Here is an 11,283-nt window from a genome sequence, read left to right as displayed (position 1 = left end):
ATGAAGTGTTGTCCGAGTACCGAGTCATCACCTTATCAAGTGAGTGCATGGTCCCTTTCATCTTACACATAGATATGAAGTATTTTATATAAATTACGTGCTATGTGTTCATATTATCTGAATACTTGTTGTCTATGCTGGATGAATGATTTCATACATGTTTTAAATTATTTAAACTATATACGTATTTTATATCTACAAAATGTGTTGGGTAAAACATGGGTAGATGAAATAGTTTCTGTGTGACAAAAAAATAAAATGAGAAAGAGGTGATATAGACCATGAGGTGAGGGTGAGAGGTGAACCATGAGAGAAGCCTTTTACCCAAGTGATGGCCCCGTCATCCAGCAGAGTATAGATGACAACCACGGACTGTTCTAGACAGTCCAGTGGACACTAGCAGGCTCGCAACCTGTAGGTGTTTTGAACTGTGTATTCACCAGGTGTACTCTAAAAACCCATTGATATGTATTGCGAGTGGACTCTCGAAAACGATACTGTCAATAAAACCCTGGCAGATGCGCCTAAAGGAATCTACCGGCAGAAGCGCCTAATAGAGAACCTCATAACCCCGGCAGATGCGCCTAAAGGACTATTCCGGCAGATGCACCCCATAGAGAATGTCACAATTTTGGCAGTTGCGCCTAAGTGACAGAACTAGCAGTTGTGCTTGGCAGATGTGTCATTTACAACGATCAAATTCGTACCTATTCCTTAGGATACTCCTTAGGAATGAATGAACAAGAAATAGCTGATTCTTAGGGTAGATCCTTAAGAATGAAGAAGATAATGGGGATGGGTAATTGGGTTAACTGTTTGATGATTAAATATAATAATTATATTATTGTGGGTTGAAAACCCTATGTACTCACCAGGTTTCCCAACCTGGCCCACTCAGTTTATTTATATCACAGGTGTTGATATGAAGTGACATTACACTGAGAGATTAAAGAGATGTAGATCACTAGTGTAAATAAATGTAAGTTTCGTTTATGCTTATGTTCCTATATTGACAATGACATCCCAAACGTTTTAAAATGAATAAAATACGTTGCTTCGAAAATGCTTTGATAATGAAATTATCATGTTTTTCTGGGAACAAATTCCGCAACGTTTTTATTGAAATGGATACTCTGATTTTTATAAAGCATAAACAAAAAAAATCGGTATTTTCTGGCCGTGAAAATGGGGATGTCACAGGCGGGTTGTTGGAGGATTTTGGAGTCAACTAACACTTAGAAACACTTTGATTTCATATGGATTTCATTTTGTAAGAACTTTAACTTCATTTCTAGATTTGTGTTCTTGTTCTAGTCATGTGTGACTAGAACCCTAGTTTCTCCAATTTTATGTATTGACTTCTTAGTTGTGATTTCAATCATGTGACTTGATGTTTGCTTTCAAATTTTATCTAGTGAATTTGATTTTGTTTCAATTGAATGTCTAATTCTGATTGTGATTTGTTATTGGTCATTTAAATTAGGGTTAGGTCATTAAAGTTATCTAATTGAAAAATCCATAATTATCTTGTAAATTGGACTAGGTAACAAGCACTAAACTGATTTCTACTGAATGAATTTAGTGTAAATCTTATTCACACATTCTTACGCTCCCGAGCTTTTGAGGAGTATTGAGTGTTATTGGGAACATTCACATAAATTCCATTGCAACCGTTTGATTTATATCTAAGAACTTGTTTAGACTTAAATTAGAAGGTTAGGTTATTTTCAAAGAGCTTGTTTTGAATTTGACAATGTGATGAATGAGAAGTGTTAGAGCTTGTTAGCACTTCCAAGTACCAACTTAGATAACATTGAACAAATATTATCTCATCCATGGAATCACGTTGCTAAATTGGCTTGCATAGAGTTGGAGCCCTTACAAATCTTGAATATGTTTTATTTAATCGATCATTTACTTATTGCTTTATTCTCTTGTTTAAATCATTGTATATACCCCCCCCCCCCCCGCACCCAATTTATGTGACTATTATTGTACCTTCCGCAAAAAGGTATAAACATTTGTTCTCTGTTTTTGTGGATCGACCATGCTTACCTTGTATTATATTTTTAGTGCAAACTAGTAGTGTTTTAGAGTCATTTTATACCCCTTTATTTGTTGGGTTTGACACGCTTAATAATGTTATTAAGTATTTTTATGTAAGTTCTTTTCTTTCTAAGAGGTGGAATAGAATAACCTAGTTGAAGCGTAATGATCATATGTTTGTAATGCATTGTCTGGCCCATAATGGGTCCCATTCTTCTAACCTTTCCCCGAAGTCGATGACTATTCATCGCGATTACCTTAACACCAAAGAAGAGTTCGACCCAATGCTTAATTTTTGTTCAAGTTGATCATGATTCGATATTAGAAGTATATTGATTTTCCCCAATAACGAAATACTTTTGTCTATAAATATTGCATACCTAATTTCATCAATAAATCGATTTGATTCCCTATAAGTTCTAGTCTCAAAAAGACTACTAATTTTTACTATTCATATAGTATGATGTGAATATATCACGTCAATTTGTGCTATGCATACACCCTTTACCTTTTTTTTTTTTTATCAATGATCATAAAATGATCCTTGCGTCTCATAAGGACGGAGTGCCTACACTTCAATCTCCGTTGATAACTTTGGTCCATATACTTGTAAACCGACATGTTCCTTCAATCTCCGTTGATAACTTTGGTCCATATACTTGTAAACCGACATGTTCCTTCAATCTCCGTTGATAACTTTGGTCCATATACTTGTAAACCGACATGTTCCTGGATTTCTTAAATGTCATCCTAAACATCAAATACATATACCCTAGCACATTGTATAATTTATAAATCTTTTAGAATATTTTTTTATTGACATACATGTTTGTATATGACATATGATCCGGTATATAAGAAATTATACATGTGAGATGACTTTGGAAATTCAAGGCTATATGATATAAATACAATCATGCCGTCTCTCCATTCAGTTTGAATAATTTCCAACGCGTGTTCGCATCCTAAGTTTAGTATTTATTTTATGGGATTTTTTGGTCAAATTTCCAATGGATTCTTCCATGCGACGTTGACCTCTTGAGGTTATTTTAATTTTTAACGCAGTCATATGCATACTTATTTCAAACAATTATCCAACTAGGAAACTACCATTTCATTTTAAAAACTAACACTATAAGTTCTAGATTCCAAATATATTTATGAAAAAATATGAACTACTTCAAGTTTATGTACTTTCTATAAAACTAAATCCCATTTAGTTTGGTTTGTAATGTGTAAAAGTTTATATAAAAACCATACAAATATTTTATAATATGTAAAAGATGTGAAAAACTTGTAGTTGTACTCTTTTTTGGATAAATTTTAAGCTTTGTTTACTACGTTGGATATTGTCTCTCGATTATACTCTTTTTTGGATAAAGTGTGAAGTTTGTTTATTAAAATAAAGCATAGATGACTGAAAAGACATGAGTTTGAAAAAAGAAAGAAAATATTTGTTTGACAACTTTATGTTCTAGACTTTTACTTACCATCGAAGATTCTTTGGAAAATGAATATTATATATTTATCTATTGCCTTTAAGAATATTTTCTGTTGGGAGATTTTAAATGAGATGTAGAAAAAGAGCAGAAATACCAGTTGCAATACGATAGAGAAAATAAAAAACAAATTCAATTTCAATTCATTTATATATTTTCGTTTGATTTTAAATCTATCAAATGATTTCAAATATAATAATATTGAATAATAGCAATATAGCATTGCTTTTTTATTTTTTTATTCTTGGTTGCAGTTTATTTTAAAAACTTGTTATCATTTTAGCTTTTAGCTTTTGATCAAACGCTCTAGTTTAAACAAAAAGCTTCATTTGGTAGTAAGAGCGTTTCCAAATCTAAAAGCTACTTCATGTAGCGTTTAACAAAACGCTACTGAGTTTTTGAAATCAATTTCCATAATTACCCTTAAAAATATATTTATATATTTATTTATTTTTAATCAATTATCCTTATATGTAATTTTATATATTTCAAAAGCTTCCAACTATTTTTGTCAAACACTCATATAACAAATAAAAGCTACAGTTTTCCGCTACCAGCTACCCGCTACCCGTTACATGCCACCTACTATCCGCTACCAGCTACCCGCTAACCGCTTCAAGTTAATAACTACTTTTGCCAACATACTATAATTATAATTATAAGTGTTTAAAAGAAAAGAAAAAAAAAACTCAGCCGTTTATAAATATTTTATGATTTCCAAATAAACTAAATTCCGTAACCATTGTGTTTTTTCCGGCCAATAAAAATTACTAATTTTTTGAAAGAAATTTGCATTCCTATCATTATGACCCATATTTTTTTGTTTTGTTATTTATCTATATAACTATATAATATGTATAACCAATTAAACGACTAATCAACAAATAAGAATTCAGTTCATGTGTTATTTAATAAAATAATGTTTAAAATTATGACCTATTCTTTGCATAAACTTTTTATACATTTACTAGTTGACTGCAATTTTGTTCAAAGCACCAAACGAACTAAAAATCTATTAAAAATGGAACTCGAAAGGGAGAGGAAGAAAGGCGTCGGAAGCAAGTAACCATGGTTTCCAAACACACCTGCTCTTCTCTTTTCTATATCTCTTCTACGTTTTACCCATTCCAAATTCAACCGCTATCTCCCTTTATAAACCCAATTTCAGAACATTTACACATTCAAAATCTCTTCTTTTCTCTCTCAATTTCAAGTTTCCCAGATCAATTTCACAATCCCATCAATATCTACAACAATCGATCGAGCATATCAATATCTACAACAATCGATCGAGCATCGTACATCTATTTCCACTAAGGTACTAACAATTTCTCTCCTGCTTTTCTAAGATTCCCCTCTTTCCCGGTTTTTTTTTTTTTTTTGATTGATTTAATAGGGTTTTTGCTGGGTTTTGTAATGCTAGTAACAGTGTCTAATCGCTAATTTGGTTCGTCAAACTTGTATTTGTTGTGAATTTACTCATGCGATTTGATGAGGATACTGAAAATCAACGATGATCGATTAAATTAATTCCCCCCTTTACGTTTTTACAGTAAATTTTGCGAAAATAATTGGCGGCAAACGGAAGAAAGTTCGAAGATGTTGGGCGAGTTGATTACGAATAGTCTTGTGTAAGTTTCTTTCGATCACCCAGCTGAATTCGCTATAAATTTGGGATTTTTCGCTACAGATTTTGTGATCGGAGCTTTGCTGATTATAATTTGATTACGATTGCAGATTGGTTCTTGGATATGCGTATCCAGCTTTCGAGTGCTTTAAAACGATAGAGAAGCAAGGAGTAGGAAATGCAGAATTGCGATTTTGGTGTCAATATTGGTGAGTGTCTTTTTTTCATGTTCTTCAATTTCATTTAGCAAATTGGATTTTTTTATAAAGAATGTGGCCATGTGGGGTTATTATATAATATTTTATTATTTTAGAATAAAACACATCAATAAATTCATAAATTGTTTGGTATAAATCATTAGGTATAACCATTGACTTGCAATTAATACAACTGGTTCCATAGGGTATCTATTATTTTTTTTTAAAAATTATTTTTCTCACAATTATAAGATGACTTACACATGGCCTCTTTGAAAAATCAATAAATCAGGTATATAACAATCTGATAAATGATTGGCAGAGTCCATATATAGTTTAATCCACATTTGAATTAAAACGTCCATGTTGTAGCCTTGTAGGGCTACTACATCGGAACCTTTGACTTTGATTTTGACCATTGACTTTGACCATTTATGTAAGCATAAGGTGGTAGTGGTATATTTGTAAAAACGATTAAGAGTTTGTGTATAATATGACATTGAGTTTTATGCCATTGAGCTAACAAGGAAATGTGTATCTTGTTTATATCTCACATGACTTTGTTATAAATAAAACTAGCTTATTATATTTAGCGTTTGTCAGGACATAAAAAACTATAAAAATAGTTTATCGTATACTTATAATATACCATTTTGATAAATCGACATCTTGTTATATAAAATCTAGCTTTTCACTATAACCTCAATCCCAATGGAAATGTAGATAATGTGCAAGAGTAACTTTTTTGCCAAAACATTATTGGGAATTACATTGTTTGGGACATGATTGATTTGGAGAAAGGAAGCCAAATGTATAGCAAACATGTCATATGTTTATTTGTACTTTTCTTTTAATATTTTATATTAATTTGATCAATTTTCATATGGAAAAAGGCTTTTGTAGAGAATCTTTTTGGATCAAAAAAGAAACTTTTTTTTGGACACAAAAAACGAATTTTTTGGTCACTATCATGTCAGATAAATGACATTGACGACCCGTGAAAATTTAACCCCTCTTTTTGGACGTAATAATTTTAGAATTTGACACATTTGTAACAAATATGATTGAAAGTTTTTATTCCGTTATTTCTACTAAATCCAAATTTATTTTGTTGCTTTTTTGTCCTCATTTATTGTCCCTTAACATTTTTAGTCCCTAACATAGTAACATTGACATTATTAATTTGTCCATTTTGTCCCCTTTTCATCCCTATTTTGTTGATTTTTTTGTTCTTATTTATCGATTAATGGTTTTCAAAAATCCGAAACCTATTTAGCCTTTATGTCGAAGAAGAATTGGACACATTTGTAACAAATATGATTGAAAGTTTTTATTCCATTATTTCTACTAAATCCAAATTTAGTCTGTTGCTTTTTTGTCCTCTTTTATTTTCCCTTAACATTTTTAGTCCCTAACATTGACATTATTAATATGTCCATTTTGTCCCCTTTTCATCCCTATTTTGTTGATTTTTTTTTGTACTTATTTATCAATTAATGGTTTTCAAAAATCCAAAACCTATTTAGCCTTTATGTCGAAGAAGAAAAATACAAAATGGTCATTTTTATAAAATTAACAGATGACCTCCTAACGAATGATATTACACATGAATCAAAACTCATAATTCTTTTAACAAATGTTTGATTTATCGATTGTGGTCTCTTTATTCTCAGGGTAATCGTTGCAATACTCACAGTATTCGAAAGAGTCGGTGATATATTCATTTCATGGTACGTATATCTACACATTTAGCAAATAAAGTTTTCATGTAATGATTTTGCATTAAAAAAGTTCGAATTTTTTTATAGGGTTCCAATGTATGGAGAATTAAAGCTAGCACTCATTATATACTTATGGTATCCAAAAACCAAGGTAAACATATCAACATATTTCACTTTCTTTCATCTCTTTTGGTTCCCAAACTTTGATATCATTCCATACAAACAAAACAATCAAAAACAAACTATTATTTTGTACTAAAACAGTCCAAAACTGAAACTGATATTAATACTGATACTGATATCGATACTGACATGTTTGCAGGGTACAGGGTTTGTATATGATACAATGTTGAGGCCATTTATATATAGACATGAAACCGATATAGAAAGAAGCTTAAAGCAATTTAGAGACAGAGCATGGGACGTGGCAATTTACTATTGGCAGAATTCCACAGAATTAGGTCAAACAAAGTTCTTTGATATCTTAGGCTATTTAATCTCAAAGCCATCACCCTCAAGAACACAATCTCAGGTATCATTAATCGTTTGAATAATCACCAAAAAATATTGTATCTAAGTGATGTTGTTCGAAAATTTTGAATAAAGTTCTCGAATGATTGTTATGCAGGGGTTGCAAAATCATCAAAGTTCCGGTGACGGACGTCCGCCGCCGCCGGTTACGCCAAGTCCGGTTTCATTCGGATCAGAGCAGTGGGCACCGACTGCTCCTCCGGCGCCAACCACCGTCCACCACCACCAATACGCGGAGGAACCGCCTTTCCCGTCGTCGCCGAGTACGCATAGTCATAGTTCGGGTCATAAAGAACCAGTTTGGCTAAGATTTAGACGATCTAGAGGACTTTGATTCGTGAAAAGTAGGCATAAGTCATATCTACAGATTGTAAAGAAACAACAACAACAAAATTTGTATTCTAATTCTTATTATTAATTCGATTGGTTTATTGTTTCTACAAATTGGAGAGAAATCGAAACGAATCCCCGATTTGGGTGTTGTGCAGTTGACTTGATTACCTTTTTTGTTATAATCGGAAGTTGGTGGTAGCTGTCATTGGAGTACACCGGAGCATACAATCGCAAATTTGAGTAATGAGATGGAGGAAAGCGTCGGAGAATCGAGTCCAGAGACGGTGGAAGACGGTGGATCCACCGGATTCAGGGGAGGTCGACATGGGTTGAAGGTAAGCCCAGGCGGCCTGTTTCACGAGCCGGTTTCGGATCGAAATCTCGTAACCGGAATGAACGGAGGAGGAGGGGACTTTTGGGGACTGAACAACGGCGGCTGTTGATGGAAGGATGTCGCGGAGGGAGGTGTAGGAAGCTGGTTTGAGAGACACCAGCTCGAAATCTGCTGAAGAAGATAATGAGGAAGACGCCGTCGTGGTAGTGGTGGTGGAAGAAGAGTAGACGTCATTAGTGTGGAGCTTTATATCGGATGGTGTTGCGATGGAGTTACGTCGTCGGAGGGTGGAGATGGGTGTTGTAGGCTCATCGCCGGCGATGTCCATGGCGGAGGTCGGAGGAGGAGGAGGAGGTAGTTGTAGTCTTGAAAAGACAACGGCTGCCAATTTTGTTATTGACGTGAAATTATATTTGAAAAGAAAGGAGTCGAGTAACGCCAAGCTATTTCCATCCCCCAATTATTTGGTCTATGCAATCTCCAATTAAATTATTATAGTATTTTTTTATAAACGAATATTATGTTTATTAAATAAATTAAATATTTGGATAATTTATTGCGTGTCATTTCCCGAAGGGACTATTAATTAAATATTAATTTTAAATAAGATACTAATTATAATGTATATGTATAAGATAATAATATTTTCAACGTCGATGATAATATTTTGCAATAAAAATCTACGAATTCATATTTCTGGAAAGAAAAAACTTTGTTAACAAAAAATCATGAACTTGGGTTGTGCATTCCTGAAAATACTCGAAGCTTGCGAGTTTTCATATATTTTTATGAGAATGTATATTTCATAAGTTTTAAAAAAATCTTAAAAATGACTGAAATAAGTTATATTTTAAGCATGTAAACAAAATAAGGTGTAGAGATAATTAGATATTTAGATGTGCGGTTTTTATTGATTAAGTTGTGAGTTCAAATTTATCATAGATGATGACAAATAACTCTACAACGTACATGTGTAAAAAGGTTCATTGATAAAAATTGAATTCAAGACCTAAGCCTTAGATATTATACAAATCTTAGTATTTAGTATTTACTATGCTTTATTTTATTTAAATTTGTAAGATATATTTATCATGGCAAATTTTGAGTTTTTTTGCAAGCTTGCAAAAAAAATCTGAAGAAATTATTAAAAAAAAATCACAAGTTTCGAGGATTTTTGAGGATCTGTGGCCTAAATCTGTCATATTTTCTGTCATAAAGAGTTGTATTTGTCAAAAAATTAAATTTTATGAATTTACTAATATTTTTTGTGGAGTCAGTAGCCGTTTTGTGATACACATTTTTTATGGAGTAAGTAGTTATTTTGTGATAGACGGACGTTAGATATATGGTTATATTGATGTAGTAAGCTTTCAAATATGATCATATTTTAATGGGTAATTCAAAATGTAATTCAATGTATCTTTAAGGACAATTTAAGTTTCTTATAACGCCTTATTCTTTATATTACCAATCCAAGGATAAACTCTCTTGATGCAAGTTATTTATTTGACTTGAGATAGATATAATATTATTAAATTAGATGCTAAAAGATATAGTTGATTTATTTTCTTTTATATAAAAAATAAAAATAAATAAATAAATAACAATGAACAAAAAGAAGAAATGAAACGTTAAAATGATTGAAATACAATAAATTGTAAAGACGTTATCGTGGGACCAATGTAGAAGACATAATGATGTTGTGGTTGAAATTAAAAAAAAATGTTGGAGAAAATATGTGACAATGAATATGATATTTTTAACAAAAACATGTGCTTTCAATTGGATGATAAGAGAAGACCGAGTCTATTTTCCAATTTCTAAACTATATTATATTACAAATAATATTTAGTGGCATATCACTATGATACGTTTCAATTTAAGAAAAATATAATTCCATGATTTTAGGAATATTTTATTCTGCAAACTTATCTTAAATCTTAAACTAATTAATAATGATGTTTGATGACCTTAAACTCCAATTACTTTATGGTGAAACCACATCAAGTTGTTGCTTTGCCTTTTAATGAGAACTGATCTGACTTTTTTTTAAAGTTTTTTGTTACACTTTATAAAAATCTGAATATACGTAGATTTTGTTAAATGTGTTATTTTATAGCAATACTCCTTTTATATATATATATATATATATATATATATATATATATATATATATATATATATATATATATATATATATATACTAGGTTATAACCCGTGTACTACACGGGATCTACAAAGTAAAATAACCTTTTAATAGGCATAATAATAATTAATAATTGATTTGCAAACATTTAATTTTTGAAAAGTAAGATATTTTGTCGGTTATACAGAACACACTCGTCTGAATATTCCTATTTGATTTATATACCAAGTAAAAATTTGCATTATTCAATCCAACCATCTTTTATATCCTTCAATCCAACATATATCTTTCAAAAATAGGCTTTAAAATTAGAATATGCATTCTCCTCATCATAACTTTTTTTTATCAATGTTAACTCATACTCCCTTCAATCTAATATAATGTATATTCAATGAGGTTGAGAGTTAAGGTTTCGTTCGACACTTAAATAGATTCAATAGTATATGAGAGAAAGAGAGATATTGTGTGTGTGTTTGTGTGTGTGTCTTGTTCTAAATATTGCTATTTTGAATTTAAACTAAAAGTATATTTGATATTTTTGTTTAAAAATAAAAATATACTGTTTTTTTTCACTTGTTTGGGACATTTTTTTTAAAATTTTGTATAGTACTAATAGAGTAAAACTTTCATTTATCTATCATAAATACTGTTAAAATCTTCATTTGTTTTTTCTTATCTCAAATGTTTGATGATGATTGTTTGATATTGTAACGTGAAATAAAGCTCTAGGAAACACAACAACGGAGGACGTTCGGGAGTTTCTAATTTTTAAAATACAAAATATTTGAATTTTTGGCAATTACTTTGGAGTTGCCTTGGGGAGTTTCTGATTTTGTTGGATGACCATTT

General features: G+C 31.3%; 1 protein-coding gene across 1 annotated transcript; it reads left to right on the top strand.

The window, feature by feature from the left end:
- Positions 1-4,549: 4,549 nt before the first annotated feature.
- On the top strand, positions 4,550-8,065 carry LOC145086817 (putative HVA22-like protein g). The gene is made up of 7 exons (XM_079024653.1): positions 4,550-4,863; positions 5,099-5,176; positions 5,283-5,381; positions 7,043-7,099; positions 7,178-7,241; positions 7,413-7,622; positions 7,719-8,065. Exons 2-7 carry the CDS (start codon positions 5,145-5,147, stop codon positions 7,953-7,955), a joined length of 699 nt encoding a protein of 232 aa, XP_078880779.1. The 5' UTR covers positions 4,550-4,863; positions 5,099-5,144; the 3' UTR covers positions 7,956-8,065.
- Positions 8,066-11,283: the final 3,218 nt, after the last annotated feature.

This window comes from Lactuca serriola, chromosome 2 (genome assembly GCF_051521515.1).
Source record: "Lactuca serriola cultivar US96UC23 chromosome 2, Lser_US96UC23_V15, whole genome shotgun sequence".
Lineage (NCBI taxonomy): Eukaryota > Viridiplantae > Streptophyta > Magnoliopsida > Asterales > Asteraceae > Lactuca > Lactuca serriola.
Note: the sequence above shows the minus strand (reverse complement) of the source record. Positions and strands in the feature narration are given on the sequence as shown.